This window comes from Dipodomys spectabilis, unplaced genomic scaffold (assembly GCF_019054845.1).
Source record: "Dipodomys spectabilis isolate Male_0828 unplaced genomic scaffold, ASM1905484v1 ptg000019l, whole genome shotgun sequence".
In the NCBI taxonomy this organism is placed as follows: Eukaryota; Metazoa; Chordata; class Mammalia; order Rodentia; family Heteromyidae; genus Dipodomys; species Dipodomys spectabilis.
The window spans coordinates 10,062,989-10,083,447 of NW_024870696.1; the positions used below are offsets into that span (position 1 = coordinate 10,062,989).

Consider the following 20,459-nt stretch of genomic DNA (forward strand, 5'->3'; position numbering starts at 1 on the left):
GAATGATCTTCATGGCTTATTTCATTTTGAAGATAATTAATTAAAATTAGTGGTTTGGTAAATGTTAATACCAAGTTTAGGTGAATATTTATGATTAATTATTTTGCTTATACATGCAAACTTATCTCAGCTTCATAGACTATTGATTATGGGTGATGTAATTCAAGTGAAAATATATGAACCATTTCTTCCTAATCTATTTATGTTTGCAAATTGTAAAATTTTAGCAATTTGGGTCATTATATTCCTTAATAAATATAAAAAATCTCAACGTATTTCCTGAAAATTTAAGGATGGCTTAGGATGGAAGGAGTGGTTGAGAATGTTTAAAGGGATGACATTAATCAAGAGGCACTGTTTTCATAAACTGCTGTTGAATGTCAAGTGCTTTAAAAAACTACCTAGGAAAATAAAAAAAAAATGCCAAAAATAAAAATAAAACAAAATAAGTAAATACTACCCTAATGGAGATATTTATTATCATATATATATTGTATCACATGTACAACAAGAAGAAGCTGAAACAATATCATGTCCTTGTTAGAATACTTTCCATGTCAAATGAGGAATTTGGCAGTGGTATCATCATTTTCACATGAGTGATTTTATAGAAATTGATTGGTCAGTCATATAAAGCCTCACGGATGTTGGAACCAGTTTCCTTTTCTCCATTTCCAGGATTCCTTCTGGTAGAAGTCATGGACAATGGGAACACCACATCTGATTTCATTTTGCTGGGCCTGCTTAACCACACCAGAGCACACCAAGTCCTCTTTGGGGTGATTCTAACTATCTCCTTCACCTCCCTAGCAGGCAATGCCCTCTTGATTCTTCTCATCCACCGGGACCACCGGCTCCACACGCCCATGTACTTCTTCCTCAGCCAGCTCTCACTCATGGACCTGTTGCTCATTTCCACCATTGTGCCAAAAATGGCAGCTGATTATCTGACTGGCAAAAAGTCCATCCCCTTCTTTGGTTGCGGTTTGCAGATCTTCATCCACCTCACTTTGAGTGGTGGGGAGTGCTTCCTCCTGGCAGCCATGTCCTATGATCGCTATGTGGCTGTGTGCCACCCACTGCGATACTCTGTTCTCATGAGCTGGCCATTGTGTCTGAGAATGACTTTGGGGTCCTTGCTCTTGGGGGCAGCTGATGGCCTCATGCAGGCTGTGGCTACTCTGAGCTACCCATTCTGCGGTAGACGTGAGATAGATCATTTCTTCTGTGAGGCTCCCGCAGTACTGCGTTTGGCCTGTGTTAATACATCTGTCTTTGGGTATCTCATGTACATCTGCTGTGTGCTGATGCTTCTGATTCCTCTTTCCCTCATCCTGACTTCCTACGGTCTCATCCTCGCTGCTGTGCTCCGCATGCCTTCCACAGATGCCCGCAAGAAGGCCTTTGCCACCTGCTCTTCACACCTGGCCGTGGTGGGCCTATTTTATGGAGCTGCGATTTTCATCTACATGAGACCCAAGTCCTACAGGACAGCTGTTCATGACAAGGTTGTGTCAGTGTTCTACACTATCCTGACCCCCATGTTGAACCCCCTCATCTACAGTCTGAGGAATAATGAGGTCAAAGGTGCCATGAGAAAATATGTGGTGTACTGTCAATAAGAACTCCCCTGAAATTCTTATCTTTCCTTGGTGTACTAATATTATATATATAATATTACCCATAATATAACCATATATTCTAATATTATACTGTATTGTGTATTAGATATCATATAATATAATGTTGTGAAAATTTTGTATAGTATTACCTAATTATTATATTATTTATTAGTATATTATTATATAGTATTACATAATTAGAATATACAATTTTATAATACTACATATGTATTATATATGTTATATATAAATATTACATATATATATGGTGTTTTAGTTGAAACTTACAGAATAGTCTTTCCCTTATCCATGGGGAAAAATTTTCAATATGGCTGCTGGGTACTCAAAACCTCTGAATAGCACATCCTCACTATGAAACCTTTTACATCTGCAGACACTGCCTATCTGCCCTGTGGCTAGGACCTCTCCAAGTTGAAGTGACCTAGCTAAAGCAGTTTGTGCTGCTGCTAACCTAGTTTCTAACCTCATGGATACATCGTCCTTACTGCATATTTTACAAGTCATTGCATAAGTTTAGTCCCCTGCTCCTGATTAAGTGGTCAATTTTCATGTTTGGCTTTATGTAAGCACCTTACTTCCCTCTTGGACATATCTGAACTACCATGCTAGCATCATTACTTTTAGACTTTGTGGCCATTAAGGAGTAAACCAAATTTGATTGAATATAATCACTGTGAGACTATGTCAGCAGAACTGATATCTTCCTTGTCTAGTAAGTGACTGGCTGATGTATTGAGTGTATAGAATGGAGATGTTACAAAAAGATCAGCACACATCTCAATTGAAGAAGCAGAATTTTCTCCACTTTCACTGTTCTCTTCCAAAGACATTGATTTAATTTTTCAATATATATTTTTATTGTAAAGATACTGTCCAGAAGGGATACAATTACATGAGCAAGGTAATGAGTCCATTTTCTATGGAGCATTGTTACACCCTCCTTTATTTTTCCCCTCCCAGCCCTTTCCTCCTCTTCTCACCAACTCCTCCTTCCCCTCAAAGACATTGATTTTAAACTAATAACTTGTTTGCTTTTGGAGTTTTCATCTTCATTTTTTGTCTGAAATGGGATTCAGGTAACTGTAGCTGTGGATTAAAAAAAACAGGTAAAGACACTGGCTCATTGTGTGGATAGACATAACTGAATTTGTCATTTTGGTTTGTTTTTGTTTTCTGGCTATTAGTATTTTTTTCAGTTTCACTTCAAACTGTAGTGTTTATTACAGATGGGCCCTTGTAAGTCAAATTGTGTTTTCATAAATATTTAAATTTTACTAAAATTTCAGTCAAATATTTCTCTACCATGTCTCACAATGAACTTTTACTCAAGGAGTAAACCAACTACTCAAGCAATTATCATTTGCTTCAAATAAAGATATAGGTTTTGGGTATGAGAATACTCCAGACCAAATTTTTGTTTTCTCATCAAATACTTGTACTTAACTTACATTCACTGTCAGGAGATATATCCAAATCTACAAAAGGAGCTCCAAAAATCCTTCTAATAAAAACATTCTTCACAGTCACAACTGCTCTTTAGATTTTATATGTTCATCTTATGCTTTATCCTATTCTAATTATTCCTATCCATGGAACACCCACAGTAGTTATTCATTTTTTTCTTTATGGTTGATAATAGCCTTTACATTCAGAATTTCATGATAGCCCCACAGACATTTTGCCACTTGAGCCATGCCCAGGTTCTGTTTGTTTTAGCTCTGTTAAACATAAGGTCTTTTGTTTGTGCCTGGGTCCATCTAGACTGTGATGCAATACATTGATGAGTAGATGTTTGATGAACTGCACATCAAATCATATTTTGAGAGTAGCTCCTAGATTTTATATATTGACTAGTAATTCTAATAAGGTCTAGTTACTCTGAATATTATCAGCCTTTTCATTTTGATAATTCTCATGAGAGAATCAGTAACTAATTTTCCATTTTTGCTGCATTTCCCTGGTGGCAATTGCTGCCAAGTATTTTTTGTGTGTGTCATGCTTTATAAATTATGTAATTTTGTCTTAGAACACATAAAGACAAATCCTGCTAAGGCTATTTTGAGCTGAATGGGGAAGGAGGAGGCGTAGCACAGGGTGATCAAAGTGCATACTATACCTATCTGTACATTTCAAAATAACTCCCCGCAGCCCTGTAAAACTAATTGATGCTAATAAAAATGGAAAAGAAATGTAAACACGCAGCTCTTCCCACAACAAACACCATTTAGTCATTTACTCACAGGTAGTGTATGACATTCAAATGACTATTTGGGGTTTTTGAAGTAAGATTATATGAATTGCTGGTTGCTATTATATATTTTCTAGCATGTCTGAATTCAGTGACTGGAGTATACATTATAACACAATACTGTAATTACCTTTGAGTAAATAGTCTATTAAAACATGAACATTTTCCAGAAACTTTTTTAAACTGAGCAATAAAACTTGAGATGAAGAAAACAAACAGGATTTCCAAAATGAGATTTAGGGGTTCAGATTATGTCTCATAACTTTCTGGTAAATTAAAAACCTAGAATAATTTAAGGTAACAAATCAGGCACATGTAAAGGGTATTAAATATACAAGTGAATTAATTATAAATATTATATATGAAAATATCATTCTAGGATGTAGTGCTGTAGCTCAAGTGGTAGAGCACTCGCCTTGAGCTGAAGAACTGAGGGACAGCACCCAGGTCCAGAGTTCAAGCCCCACGAACAACCAAAAAAATAAATAAATAAAATATCATTCTAAAAATATATATGCATCATTATATTAACAGATTAGGATCTGTTCTTCATATCCTGTTGGTTCAAATTTGTTGCATTATTAATGTGAAAAAATTGATATATTTCTTCTTGGTTTTCCTATTACACTATGTTTTTTAAAAAAACTTCCTAAATTTTTTTTTCCTGAATGTCATTAATATCTTCTATATAGATCCTTATCAGTTCTAATTTGTTACCTGAGAACTTACTTCTTATTCTTTGGATTAGTTTGGTACATTTCTCAGTCATGTTTATCTTTGTGAAGAATAAACTCTTGTTCTATTGATTCATTATATTATTTTTGATCTCCATGATATTAATGTCATTTCTAATTTTTATGCTGTTTTCCAAAAAACAGACTTGGAGATTGGCTTTATCATTTTCTAAGAGCTATTGGGAATGTTTTCATTGTTTCTTTAGAATCCATGACTTTCTGATATAGGCCTTCATGACTATGAACTTTCCTCTTAATACTGCATTTGCTGCATCCCACATATTCTGGAATGATATGTTACTCATTTTTATTTGAATTAGCAGGTTTGAAATTTCTTTGCCAATTTCTTCAATGACTTATTGATCATTTAAGTGAAAGTTTTTCTGCATTCATTGAAGAATTTTTTTTTGTGATTTTCTCTTCCCCTAATCAGGTATAACACTATTTCATTATGCTCCTTTAGGGAACACAAAACTATTTGATGATTTTTTTTTTGTTGGTCCTGGGGCCGAAACTCTGGGCCTATGTGCTGTCCCTCAGTTCTTCAGGTCAAGGCTAGTGCTCTACCACATGAGACACAACACCACTTCTGGCTTTTTCTTCTTATGTGGTGCTGAGGAATCGAACCCAGGGCCTCATGCATGCAAGGCAAGCACTCTACCACTGAGCCACCTTCCCAGCCCTTAATGATTTTTTTGTTTGTTTACACCCGCTTTATAGACTAAGATATCATTTACTTAGAGAAAGTTCAATGGGATGTTGAGAAGAATGTAGAATGTTCTGTTGTAGAGCAGCAATACTCTAGAGATCTCTGTAATGTCCATTCCCTCAATGGCGTTTCTTACTTCTCAGATATTGTTGACTTTTTATGTCTGTATATGACAACTATGGTTGGAGCCTGTAGTGCTAATGCCACCCACTATTATTTTTATCTAAACCGGTATCATAATTTATAATCAATAATATAAATTTTTTCATTTGGGTATACCTATTTTGAGAGTAGATAGGTAGATTCATTATATTTTTCAGGTATTGTTTCATTCATTAATTCATACTGTACTTTGTGGGTTTTGAGTTCTTTTGCTTGAAATATGCTTTGTCTTGTATAGCCACCTCTGCCTGATTTTGATTTGTGTGTGCTTGATATATCTTCCAATTCAAATAGTTTAGTCTGTGTCTTGGTGATGAGGTGTGTTTCTTTTTTTTTTTTTAATTTAATTTAATTTTATTTGTGAACATACTGTACAGAGGAGTTACAGTTACATGGGCAGGATAATGTGTACATTTCTTACCAAGCATTGCAGCCTCCTCCTTTGTTTACCCTTCACATCCCTTCCCAGCCTCCCCCCTCCCCCCCTAATCCCAATCCTTCTCCTTCCTCCCCCCCCAAACCCCCCCCCCCAGCACCAACGTTGTAAAGTTCGTTTTGGACATGACAACTTGTACTTCTCATTGTTGCAACAGGTCCACCTGTATCCTTAAACAACTGGTTTTTCCCCATCTCCTCCACAAGTTATACTGACATCAAATATAGTGAAAGCAAGGGTTATACTGTGGGGGAGGGACATACAAAGCAACAAAGAGATAATCTTATAAATGTGTTAGAAACACATGCATGAAAGAAAAAAACATTAAAATACACATCTAAGGGATCATTTTCCTGACATCACATTATCTGACCTTTTCCGCTTGACTCATACATATACTAGATATTACAAATAAGGGAAACCATAGGACCTACGTTTCTTTGGGCCTGGCTTACTTCACTTAATATAATTTTTTCCAAGTTTTTCCATTTCCTAACAAATGGGGCAATGCCATTCTTTCTGATGGAGGCATAGAATTCCATTGTGCATATATACCACATTTTCTTGATCCATTCATCTACTGAGGGGCATCTGGGTTGGTTCCATATCTTAGCTATGGTAAATAATGCTGCAATAAACATAGTTGTGCTGGTAGCTTTAGTGTGGTCTTGTTTGTAAACATTAGGGTAAATGCCCAAAAGTGGGATTGCTGGGTCATAGGGGAGCTCTATGTGGAGTCTTTTGAGGAACCTCCATACTGCTTTCCAAAGTGGTTGAACAAGTTTACATTCCCACCAACAATGAAGTAAGGTTCCTTTCTGTCCACATCCCCTCCAGCATCTGTTGTTGTTAGAGTTCTTGATTTTTGCCATTCTAACTGGAGTGAGGTGATATCTCAATGTTGTTTTGATTTGCATTTCTTTTATGGCTAGGGATGTTGAACATTTCTTCATGTGTCTATTGGCCATCCTTCTTTCTTCTTATTTATTGGGCAGTTGTTTCTTTGAGGATTTGTTGTTGGGGGGTTTAATTTTTTGAGTTCAAAGTATATTTTAGATATGAGACCCTTGTCCGTTGTATGGGTAGTAAAGATCTTCTCCCAATCCGTGGGCTTTCTATTGATCTTGCTAGCTATGTCATTTGCCCTGCAGAAGCTCTGCAACTTTATGCAATCCCATTTGTCCAACCTTTCTTTGATTTGTTGTGTTTCCGGGTCTCTATTCAGAAAATTTCGGCCTGAGCCAAGGAGGCCCAGGGTTTCTCCTATTCCATCCTGTAATGTTTTCAGAGTGTCTGCTTTGAGTTCAAGGTCTTTGATCCATTTGGAGTTGATTCTGGTGCAGGGTGATATATAAGGATCTAGCTTAAGTTTTCTACATGTAGTTAACCAGTTTTGCCAGCACCATTTACTGAAAAGGTTGTCTTTCTTCCATTCTATTGTTTTAGCTCCCTTATGGAAGATTAGATGGCTATAGGTCTGTAGGTTCATTTCTGGGTTTTCAATTCTATTCCATTGGTCCTGAGGTCTGTTCTTATGCCAATACCAAGCTGTTTTGATTACTATGGCTTTATAGTAGAGTTTGAAGTTTGGTATTGATATTCCTCCAGCAGTGTTCTTTCCATTCAGGAGCGTTTTTGCTATTCGGGCTCTTTTATTGTTCCATATGAATTTTTGGATTGCCTCTTCTATTTCCTTGAAGAATGAGGGTGGAATTTTGATAGGTATTGCATTGAATTTGTAGATAGCCTTGGGAAGTATTGCCATTTTCACGATGTTAATCTTTCCAATCCAGGAGCATGGGAGGTTTTGCCATTTTTTAAGTTCTGTGTTGATTTCCTTTTTCAAGATTTTAAAGTTTTCATCATAGAGGTCCTTCACTTCTTTAGTTAAGTTAATTCCGAGGTATTTTATTTTTTGTGGGGCTATTACAAATGGAGTTGCTTTCCTAATTTCAGCCACACTTTTCTCATTGTTGGCATACAGAAAAGCCATTGATTTTTGGGGGTTAATTTTATAACCTGCTACTTTGCCAAAGTTTTGAATCAGCTTGAGTAATTTGGGAGTGGAGTCTATGGGATTCTTTAAATACAAGATCATGTCATCTGCAAAGAGGGAGAGTCTTATTTCTTCTTTCCCTATTTGGATCCCCTTTATGTCTGCATCTTGTCTTATTGCTGTAGCTAGGCATTCTAATACTAGATTGAAGAGAAGTGGAGAGAGTGGGCATCCTTGTCTTGTTCCTGAGTTAAGAGGAAATGGCTTTAGTTTTTCACCATTGAGTATAATGCTGGCTGTAGGTTTGTCATATACAGCCTTTATTGTATTGAGGAATGTTCCATGGATTCCTAATTTTTCCAAAACCTTCATCATAAAGGGGTGTTGGATCTTGTCGAATGCTTTTTCGGCATCTATTGAGATAACCATGTGGTTCTTATTCTTGCTCCTCCAAAACCTTCATCATAAAGGGGTGTTGGATCTTGTCGAATGCTTTTTCGGCATCTATTGAGATAACCATGTGGTTCTTATTCTTGCTCCTGTTGATGTGATGAATAATTTTAATTGATTTGCGTATATTGAACCAGCTTTGCATCCCTGAAATGAATCCTGTTTGATCGTGGTGTATGATTTTTTGGATGAATTGTTGAAGTCGATTGGCCAAAATTTTGTTGAGAAGTTTTGCATCAATGTTCATCAAAGAAATGGGTCTATAGTTCTCTTTCTTTGATGAGTCCCTGCCTGGTTTTGGGATGAGGGTTATGATGGCTTCATAGAATGTGTTCGGTAGTGAGCTTTCTCTTTCAATTTCATTGAAGAGTTGGAGGAGTATTGGTGTGAGCTGTGCTTTGAAGGCCTTGTAAAATTCCGCTGTAAAACCATCTGGTCCTGGACTTTTCTTAGCTGGGAGGTCTCTTATTGCTGTTTCTATTTCAATGCTTGATATGGGCCTGTTAAGCTGGTTTAACTCATCTTGGTTTAGTTTTGGCATGTCAATATTTGCTAGGAAAAGGTCCATTTCTGTCAAGTTCTCAAACTTATTAGCATAAAGTTTTGAGAAGTATTCCCTTATAATGTTCTGAATCTTGGTTGTTTCCGTGGTGATGTTTCCATTCTCATCTCTGAGTTTATTAATTTGGGTGTGTTCTCTTCTTTTTCTGATAAGATTTGCTAAGGGTCTGTCAATTTTGTTAAGTTTTTCGAAGAACCAACTCTTTGTTTTGTTGATTCTTTCTGTAGTTTTTTTTGGATTCTAATTCATTTAATTCTGATTTAATTTTGATTATTTCTTTCAGTCTACTGGATTGGGGTTTATCTTGCTGCTCTTTTTCAAGGAGGTTTAGATGTGTCATTAAATTGCTAGTTTCAGATTTCTCCAATTTGTTGATGTAGGAGCTCAGAGCTATAAACTTGCCTCTGAGTACTGCCTTTGCTGTGTCCCAGAGGAGCTGGTAATTTGTGTGTTCATTTTTGTTGAATAGCATGAACATTTGAATTTCCTTTCTAATCTCTTCCATGACCCACTCTTGATTCAGCAATGTGTTGTTCAGCCTCCATGTGATACTGGACTTTCTTTGGTGGCTTTTGGTGTTGAGTTCTAATTTTATTCCCTTGTGGTCAGAGAGAATGCAAGGTATAACTTCAATGTTTCTGAATTTAGACAAGTTTGCTTTGTGGCCTAAAATGTGGTCTATTTTAGAAAACGTTCCATGTGCTGCTGAGAAAAACGTGTATTCTGATGCTGCTGGGTGAAATGTTCGGTAGATGTCTGTTAAGTCTAGTTGATCTATGCAGCTGTTTAGATCTGCGGTTTCTCTGTTGAGTTTTTGCCGAGTTGATCTATCTAGTGGGGAGAGTGGTGTGTTAAAATCCCCAACAATTAATGTCTTTGGATCTATATGGGATTTGAGGGAAAGTAGTGTTTCTTTGATAAATTTGGGTGCTCCATTGTTTGGCGAATAGATATTTAGAATTGTAATATCCTCCTGAAGGAGAGATCCTTTAATTAGTATGTAGCGACCTTCTTTATCTCTTTTCACGAATTTTAATTTGAAGTCTATTTTATCTGATATTAAGATTGCAACTCCCGCCTGTTTATGGGGGCCGTTTGCTTGGTAGATTTTGTTCCAGCCTTTAACATTGAAAATGTGTTTGTTTTTACGGGCAAGATGTGACTCCTGCAGGCAGCAGATAGAAGGGTCTTGTTTTTTAATCCAATTAGACAGTCTATGTCGCTTAATTGGACAGTTCAGTCCGTTAACATTAAGAGATAGGACTGAGAGGTATTTGGGAGTTCCTGCCATGTTATCCACCTTCTTGGGGGCTGCGAAAACTAGGTTCTTCCTATGGTTCTTGGATTCTCAGTTTGGGTGCAGTTTCTTGGCCTTTGTTGTGGTCTTGTTGGTTTTCTATTTGTAGGACATCTTTAAGAATCTTTTGTAGGGATGGTTTCTTGGAGATGTATTGTTTCAATTTTTCTTTGCTATGGAAGGTTTTTATTTGGCCTTCAGTTATGAAGGAGAGTTTAGCTGGGTACAGTATTCTTGGTTGATAGTTGTTTGTTTTTAGGGCATGGCATACATCATTCCAGGCTCTTCTTGCTTTGATTGTCTCTGCTGAGAAATCTGAGGTGATTCTAATTGGTTTCCCTTTATAGGTGATTAACCATTTCTCCTTGACAGCTTTAAGGATGTTTTCCTTGGTCTGAGTTGATCCTGTGTGGATTATAATGTGACGGTGGGATATCCTATTCTGGTCAGGTCTATTTGGGGTTCTAAAAGCTTCTTGTATCTGTAATAGGCCTATCTTTTTGTATGTTTGGGAAGTTCTCTGCTAGGATCCTGTTAAACAAATTTCCTAGACCATTAACTTCTGTTTCTAGGTGCTCCTCTACACCCATTATCCTTAGATTAGGCCTTCTGATGGTGTCTTCTAGGTGTTGGATAGATCTATCATATTTCTTGGACTTGTCTTGGATGGTTCTATGTTCTTTCTCTATAATATCTAGGCTGTCTTCAATCCCTGAGATTCGATCTTCTGCATGGTCTAACCTGCTGTCAAGACTCTCTACTTTGTTTTTTATCTCTTTTCCTTCTAATTGGTCAGCTTTGATGGCTTCAAGTTCTTTGTTGAAGCTCTGTTTTAGGTCTTGTATGAATTTTTTACTTCCTTAATTTGGTGGTCAGTGTTTGTTCTCAAATCACTTAGTTGATTGGTTATGGTTTCTTTGGACTCCCATTCCTTCTGTTGGGTTCCATTCAGCATTCCCTTTGTGGTCTCCCTGACTTCCTTCAGCTCTTTGTTAATGGATTCCATGAATGCCTTTACTGATCTTTGTGTGTTCTCTACCTGGTCTCTCAATTCCTGAATTACTCTTTTATTAGCTTCCTCCCGTTTGTGGGATTCCTGCAGTTCTCTTTCCTCCCGTTCGTGGGATTCCTGCAGTTCTCTTTGAGTGTTCTCAGCCTGCTCACGCCATTCCTCCCTTTCTCTTTGAGTATTCTCAAGTTGTTCACGCAAATTCTGTATCAGTTTTTGAGTAGCTTCCACACGCTTATGATATTCCTGTATAAACTTTTGGGATGCCTCCTCTCTCTCCCTATCACGCTCATACAGAGTCCTTTGTAAGTTGTCAAACTTCTCATTTATCATATTTGCCACCAGTGTTTGTAGAGCTATTTGGGAACTCTCCTCTGGATTGTTCATTATCTGATCTGACCCCTGATTATCAAGATTGGGAATTGAGATACCCGGATTTGCCATTTTTCTTGTGTTTTTTCGGCTTACTCTGCCCATTTGAGATGAAAATAGCACCAGTTTTGTGCTAGAACACTATCTTAAGGCAACCATCAACCAACGTTTGCATTTATACAGTCAATAGTCTACACATACAATCTAGTTCAACAGATACATCTATTCAACATCAAACAACTATATGTTAATGGGCTTCGAACAGCAGAGAAGAATTTGGAAAACCAGAAATTTTTAGGGTTAGGGAGAGATGTGGGTAAAAATTAGGAATAGATTGGTGTGGGGAGGCACAGGGAGAGTTAACTATGTCCTAATCTCAATGCAGGAAATAGGTTGGGTAGGATGCAAGTAGAGAGGGAGAGAAAAAGAAGAAAGGTAAAGGGAAATGAAAAGAGACCAGAAAAAAAAATTAGAAACGTAAAAATTAATATAGTTATGGAGATTGAAAGACCATCTATTTAGAGAGGAATGTGAATATAATGAGAAAACAGGAGGGAGATAGAGGAGATGTGAAAAACTTAAAAAATGCTTAAAATATTATATAGGTATAAAGAGGTAGTACTGCTATTAAGGAATTTAAGTCTCAGAGGTTTTGGATTGAGTAATAAATTTGTGGATTAAGTGTGTACACAATGGGGGATAGGGTCTACTAGTTAACTATGGGTTTATCAGGATGTGCAGGACAAGAGTTAAGTCACATACAGAAGAACAAAAGAAAGGAAAAGGTGAAAAGGATAAGAAAGGGAGAAAAAAAAAGATCAGAAGTTCAGTAGAGCTAGACAAAAAACAAAAAGATAATTAAGAAAGAAAGAAAAAGAGAGAGAAGACAAGAAAAGAAAGGAAAACGTACATTCAGGTATTCCTAAAATAAAAATTATAAGAGGGAAAAAAAGTTACTGGAAAACAATTATTTTTTCAAAAAAGGCAAAAATTAAAGATTAATAAAAGTTTTAGAAAAGGAAAAAAAAAATTATATATATAAGGTACCAAAAAAAAAAGAAAAGAAAAGAAAAAAAAAAGAAGAAAAAAAAGTTCTTTGATTTTTTTTTTTTTTATTTTTTTGGGAGGGGTGGGAAGAATCCTGTATCTCCCTTTTGTCTGTAACCAGCCTCTTGTTGGAGTCTCTGGTCAGCTTGAGGTCCAGTGGCTTGATTGGTTTCTTAAGTCAGTTTGTTCGAACAGCCAGAAAAATGCTCTGCTTTACCCAAGATTTTGAGATCCCCCTCTCAAGTTAGTTTAATGGGAGGGTGATCTGCTTTGAGAATCACAAAAGAGGGGTGATGAGGCTAGGTTCTGGTATAGTTGAGGCCTTTCAACAAACAGTAGCTTTTCCCTGGGGCTATTTTGTGAAAATTTCACAGAGCCCACCCTGGAGCCATTCTCAGGGTTTCTGTTTTTCAATTGATTATGGTGGCTGCTAGAGGGAGGGGCAGCCTCTGGCTCTGGTTACCCAGTGAGGAAAGCCACTCCAATGGCTGGTGCCTGAGCTGGGTGACTTTTCCCTGGATGGAGCTGAGTCTGGCAGGTCACTTCGCCGTTAAGTTCTTGTGACCTGTTAAATGACTCGTTTTATTCCAAGGCCTGAGTTGGAGCTAGCCGCTCCTCCGAGCTTTGTTGTTATCCAAGATGGAGATCACCGGTGCTGGGGGGTAGGGGTGGCCTTCCCTCCTCTGCTCCCTGAGAAGGAGTGAGGAAGTCGGGCTTCTACTCACACCGAGTCTTGGATCCTGGGTCGTCTCTGGTCTGCAAAGTGCAGGATGAAGTTGTCCGCTCCTTGTCGGTTCTTGCTGGTGTTGAGTAGAATCCTCTCGCCCGCTGCGTCTGGCTCCTTCGTCCCGGACTCTCTGTGTGAGCGCTCAGGTCTGGCCGCAGCTGCGGTCACCGCTGGGACCCTGCAGCCGCCACGGCGGCTGCTGGCAGGCGCTCAGATGTGTCTCCTTGTCTTGGCTTCCCCTCTCTTGTCTAACTCTCTGTCCTGTGATGGCACACTTGGTGTGATTCTCTGGCTTAGGACTGTTCACTGGAACTCTAAAACTGCTTTCTATGCGAGAGCTTGTTCAGATTCCAGCTTCTCCTCCGCCATCTTCCCGGAACTCCCCCGAGGTGTGTTTCTTAGAGAAAATAAATTGTGACATCCTGCTTTTTATGAAATCAGACAATTTGTGTCTTTTCAGATTTAGGTCCATTTACATCTAGGGTTATCATAGACAACTATTAGTTTTGTTTCCTGTAGTACTATTGTTTGTTTGTTTCCAGGTTTATTATACTGGTTTTTTCTTTGCTTTACCAATATTCATCATTAGATTGTGCTACTGTGCTGGAACAGGCCTGTTGGATATTGTTGCAATTTTCAAGTATTGGTCCAGGCCTCTTTTTAAATTTGTACTTTCTGGGATTTCTGTATCTGTGATCATTTTTCTTCCTATTTTTATTTATTGTTCCCTTAACTATCTTCTACAAAGTACATAGTACTCATTAATTGCTTTAGCTTATTCTTTTCCTGTATATATATGTACATGTATCCTACATGTCTAAGTACATGCGTATATGTGTATTGTATGTGCATGTGCATGTGTATGGAGATGTGTATGTGTATGAATAGATAATATACTAGGGTTCCCTGGCACATTTTAATAAGCACCAGAAACACAAAAAAAAAATAAAAAAAATTGGATAAATGGGATTGCATTAAACTGCAGAGCATCTGCACAGTAAAGAATATGGCTAGCAAGATCACTAGGAAAACCACAGATTGGGAGGAGACCTTCATTAACCACGCAACAGACAAGGACCTCATATTTAAAATATATTTAGAATGTAAGTTTGTCTGATCCACAAAAGGAAAAGGAATCACAGAAAGTGCAGGACAACAGATGGCCTAATGCCACAATGATACTCACTAGACACTCTGTTGGGAAGAATCTTTACAACTTGGCCATGAGTGAGGGGTAAGAGGGAAAAGCAGGAGAAAATAAGGGAGTGGATAACAATATTCAAGAAGAAATGTATCTAGCTCTAATCCCAGTTCATTAACTTTGAGATTTAAAAAAAAGATTCCAAAAGGAATCTTTAAGTACACACACACACACACACACGCACACACACACACACACACACGAGGATGAAAGAATGGCTAGCAAAATTAGCAAATAGAAAAAAATAAAATTCAATCTCTAAATATCCTGATTGAATAATTTGTAAATGCTTATAACTTACAGGTAATTGCTTTGAGGACATAAAGTACATGCATGTTTTTTAGAATGATGTTGTATATATAATATTTATAATTAGTTCCCTTGTATATGCAATATTCTTCACATGTACCTTATTTGTTACCTTAAATTATTTTAGGCTTTGAATTTACCAGGAAATTATAAGAGACATAATCTGAACCTCTATATCTCATTCTGTTTCATTTTGTTTGTTTTTTGTTTTCTACATCTCAAGTTTTATTGCTGAGTAAAAAAAAATAGTTCCTAGAAAAAGTTTATGTTTTAATGGACTATTTACTCAAAGTGAATTAGAGTTTTGTGTGATAATGTACACTCCAGTCAAACAGATAACATTTATTATTTAAATGAAATGGAAAAAGTGGCAGTGCTATTACATAAATGCAGAGAATTAATCTTTTCACACTCAATACAGACATGCTAGGAAGTTATAACAACCAGAAAATCACTATATAATCTTACTTCCAAAACCCAAAATAGGCATTTCAATGTCTTACACTGCTTGTGAGTAAGTAACTAAATTGGGTTTGTTGTGGGAAAAACTGCATGTTTAGATTGCTTTTTCCATTTTTATTAGTATCAATTAGTTTTACAGTGGTGCAGGGAGTTATGTTGAAATGTACAGATAGCAATAGTATGTACTTTGACCAGATAAAGCCCTGTGTTACACTCCTCCTCTTCCTTCCCCATTATCTCAAAAGAGACTTAGCAGGATTTGTTTTTATGTATTCTAAGACAAAAAATACAGAATTTATAAAGTATGACACACACAAAAATACTCAGCAGCAATACTCAGCCATCAGGGAAATACAATAACAATGGAAAAGTACTTACTGATTCTCTCATGGGAATTATTAAAATAAAAAGCCTGAAAATATTTGAGTAACTAGACCTTATTAGAATTACTAGTCAAAATATAAAATCTGAGAGCTGCTTTCAAAAAATGATTGGATATGCTGTTCATCAAACATCTACTCAGAAAAATATAAGCAAACTTAATCTGAAAGGAGTTAACACTCAAACCATAAGTAGTCCATCAACCAAAAGCGATTAAACAGATGGTGATATTGGAAGAGATATAATACATAACATAATATCATATAATATTTATATTATATAATTTATATTATTATATAATTTACATATATAAAAATATATAAATATATTATATAATTTATATATAATATAACTTATATTATATTATATATTATATAATTATATATTATATTATATAATATAATTTATCAAATATAATTTATTTATCTAATTTATTATATAATATAATTGTATTAGATATTATATAATATAAATTATATAATAATATATATTATATAATATAATATATATGATAATATAACATAATATATAATGTAATATAATATGATATATAATTATTATATAATAATTATTATGTAATATAAATTATATAATAATGTACTATATATTATGATATATTATAATATGTAATATAATATTTATATAATATCAATTATATAATGATATCATATATTATAATTTATTATAATATGTATAATATAAATTATAAATTATACATTAAAATTAAATATAAATTATATAATAATATAATATATTATAATATATAATATAATATTTATATCATATAATTTATATTATATAATATAATTTATATATAATATAATATAATATTTATGTATAATTTATTCTTTTGATTTGAAAGAATATGTAGAGGAATCGTACAAACATTAATTTTTGAGAAAGAAAAACTTTAAACCTTTAAACATCCCTCGTTTATTCCTCATATTGAGGAAATCTAACATGAAAATAAATTGATGTATTTGTCTTTGTAGTTCTATTATCTGTGTCTAGTACCTAAGTTGTACTTAACACTGCAGGTTCTTTTTTGTTTTTTTAGGTTGGTCGTGGGGCTTGAACTCTGGGATTGTGTGCTGTCCTTGTGCTCTTCAGCACAAGGCAAGCACTCTACTTCGAGCCACAGTGCCACAACACCACTTCCAGTTTTCTGAGTGGTTTATTGGAGAGAAGAGTCTCACAGACTTTTCTGCCCAGGCTGGCTGTGAACCATGATCCTCAGTTCTCAGCCTCCTGAGTAGCTAGGATTACAGTTGTGAGTCACTGATGCCAGGCTACATTACAGGTTCTTGTCTATTTAAATGACCAAAGAAAAGGATCTTCCAGTCCTTTTGTAGAACAAAAGAGAAATCTTTTAAAGGAGTTAATATATTCTAAAAATCATGAGCATTGATTTATACTTGTATAAAGTATTTATTTTGTCAGTTGAAGAGTTTAGCTCTTGAAGTTTGTAATGAGCAGAGGATGCCTGAGATCCTGTGTTCAATAGTATGGTGTATCAGCCAATTTCCTAACCATGTACTTTTCTGAAATATTGTATAACAGAACCTGAATTTCCATAGATTATATTATTTTTTACTTATGTTAAATAATGTGCTTGGCTAGGAGTTATGTCTGAGTTGGAATGCCTTAATCTCTTATCTAAAGTATTTATGATTGGTGCCATGACATAAAGAAAAAGAACACATCTCCTTGCTGAGACAGTACCAGGAAAAAGTTAAAAGAGAACATTCAATTCAGAGGAAAAAAATCTACAGCAGCTATAATTTAGGAAGAATAGATCTTTATTCTAATCAACCATTAGAAGGCTAGGTAATTTTGGGTTCTCTAACTTGTTTTTAGGTATTTTTATGTTTGTTTCTAAGATAAAGGCCTAGGTTTTCATGGAGAAATGGAACCAAACTCTCACTGACTTCATTTTATTGGGCTTATTGCCTCCTAAAAAAACTGGTCTACTTCTCCTGCTTCTTCATGTGTTCATGCTCTCTCTTACTTTGATTGGAAATTCAACAGTGACCTCTCTCATATATATGAATTGCTGACTCCACACCCCATGAACTTTCTCCTCAGCCAGCTTTCTCTCACAGACATCTCCACCACTGAGCACAAGATGGCACTCAACTTCCTCTCAGGACTGAAAAGCAGGTTTTATTGTAACATAATTACAGATCATAAAGATCACCCATTTTAGTATAAACCAACATACCTGTCCAATCTTCAACACAATCCAGTTGTAGAACATTTTCCCTATCCAACTTTTCCAGTTATTTCTTCTTTTCCCCCTTTGATTTATTTCTTGTTGTTACTATTCTTTATTTCTGCTTTGTATGTCAGTTTATCTGATTTGAATAAGAGAAAAGGAATCACAGAAATAATGTAACAAAGGATGAACCAAGGCAACAGGGATACTCACTAGACACTATGTTGGAAATGAACTTTACAACTTGGGAGAGGGGAGTCTGAGGGCAGGGAGTGGAGGAAAATGAAGAAGGGGATAACCCTGTGCAAAAAGAAATGTACTCATTACCTTATATAACTGTAACCCCTCTGTACATCATTTTTACAATAAAATTATAAAACAACTACAACACCTATAATAGAGAGAAAGTCAGATCAGTAGCTGCCTGGGATAGACATGGAAGCTTTTATTCATTTTAAGTCTTGAGTAGGAGATATCTGGTAGAGGAGTGGCTGATGGTACTGTCTCATACCCACACTCAACTCCTCTTCTTTCCTTAACACCTAACCTGTTTTCTCCTTTCCTTCCCCTCCCACTTAACCCTGGGTTTGCTTTCTTCTACATCCCCCTTCTCTTGAGAATTATCCATTGGTTCCCCTGGTTTGGGGGATCTCATGTTACTTGAATTCCCTTCATAGTCCTGAGAAGAAAGGGTCTGGGAAAGGAAGAACTGTGGATGTTGACATCTTCCCACTAATCTTCCCCTCTCCTTTGCCCACACCTCCCCTCCTCTCTCTCTTCATTCCTTGATTTTTCTTCTCATTTTGAGGCTTTGGTTCAGACATTTCCCTAGACAAGATCCTTCAGACCGATCTTTAGGCCCATAATCTGAACTATTGAGGGCATAGCAATGGTTGCATATTTTTTTAAAATTCTATTTTCCCTTTAGATATCTTAAGACACAAAATATTCACAGGTTCCTCCCACAAGCAAGGAGAATAATCCGTTTTTTCTTAATTTAATGAACTTTTATTCTTGACAGTTTTAAAAGGAACTGACAAAAGTTGGTAAAGGCAAAGTAAACTCCTGCTGGTCTTACTACTATCAGAAAAAAAAATAAAAATCAAGAATGTGCTGTGTGGACAAAACCACAGTTTATGTCCCTTGTTCCAATTGCTTGGTTCACATTTTTAATACAATTGGCTTTAGCAGGCTCCTTTAACAGTTAACAAGAAGTTAAGTTGTAACAGGATTTTCAATTAAACTACCTCTAAGAGTTCAACCCACATATATACTTATGAACCAGAAATTTGGCCACTCTTGCAACTTTATGTGACTTTCTTTGGAGATCTTAGGTACTTCTTTACCTTCCTCTCCTGAGCTAGTCAGAGTGAATTTATAAAGCTATAAGCTATTTCTCTTTAAAGATATGGACCCAAAGGTTTTAGCGTTTGGGATTGGTTCTGATGAGAAGTAGAGTATCGAAAGAAAACAGTTACTAATCCAGTACCTTTTATCCTAAAGGAACTTTCCAAAGAAGGTATAGGGCTTGGGGTTGGATTTATTCAGAAGCAAAGTTGGGAAAGGGAAGATTTCTTAACATTTATTGCTTTATCTCCCTTCTATGCCATGATAGAAGTTATCTGTTAGAAGAGTGGCTTGTAGTACTATACCACACCTACACCCATCCATCTTTTTTCCCTACCCTACTCACTTCTGTTTCTGCTCTCCAGCTTCATCCTTTGTTTTGTTTCCCTCTATTTACCCCACTTTTGAGAATTTTCCTTTGGGCTCCCATGGTTCAGGGACCCAGATGATCTTCCTTTATATTGTTTTAATTCATTTCTAGTCAATGAAAGTTACGTGGTAAAGGAGGTAAAGAAGGTGTTGAAACCACCCCCCAAAAAGTTCCCCCACACCTCACCCTTCTCTCTGCACCCCTGGCCCCATCCTTCCCCTTATTCCTCACTTCATCCATTGAAAGTTTTCTCTGCCCTCTTTTTGAGAAACAGTTTTGCTCCTAAATTTCTGCAGATAAGATACTGTAGACAGATTTTCAGGTTCAGAATTTAGACAAAGACACCTGAAGGGATCCCAAATGTTTTCTTCTGAATTTTTTTCTCATTTTCAATATCTTAAGACAGAATAGCGTCAGAGATTTCTTCCACAAGTGAACAGTACAAACCATTTCTTCCTAACTCAGTGAACTTTTATCCTTGACACACCTAAGAGTTGCTGACCAACTTGCTAAGGCAGTGTAATCCTGCTGAAGGTCTTGTTTCTGAAAGTCAGGTAAGAACATGTTGAATGGGAAAAATCCCAGTTTATATCCCTAACGTTGTATTGCCCCTTTTTTCCATTTGGCGGGTTCACAAACTTAACTTAGTTGGCTCCAGCAGGATTCTTAATAGTATCAAGAAGTTGTCACAGAATCTTTTCAATTAAAGTACAATTAAAGTTGAGCCATCTAGCCAAAATCAGAAATTGTCAGAAAATTACCCACCTGATAATCTTTAATAA

At 36.2% G+C, this 20,459-nt stretch overlaps 1 protein-coding gene across 1 annotated transcript; it reads left to right on the top strand.

Annotated features, from left to right (window-relative positions):
- Positions 1–644: 644 nt before the first annotated feature.
- On the top strand, positions 645–10,999 carry LOC122103809 (olfactory receptor 2T8-like; the record flags this gene model as incomplete). The annotated part of the gene is made up of 2 exons (XM_042674471.1): positions 645–1,609; positions 10,990–10,999. Coding segments are annotated over exons 1-2 (975 nt in total), but the record flags the coding sequence as incomplete, so codon positions are not given.
- Positions 11,000–20,459: the final 9,460 nt, after the last annotated feature.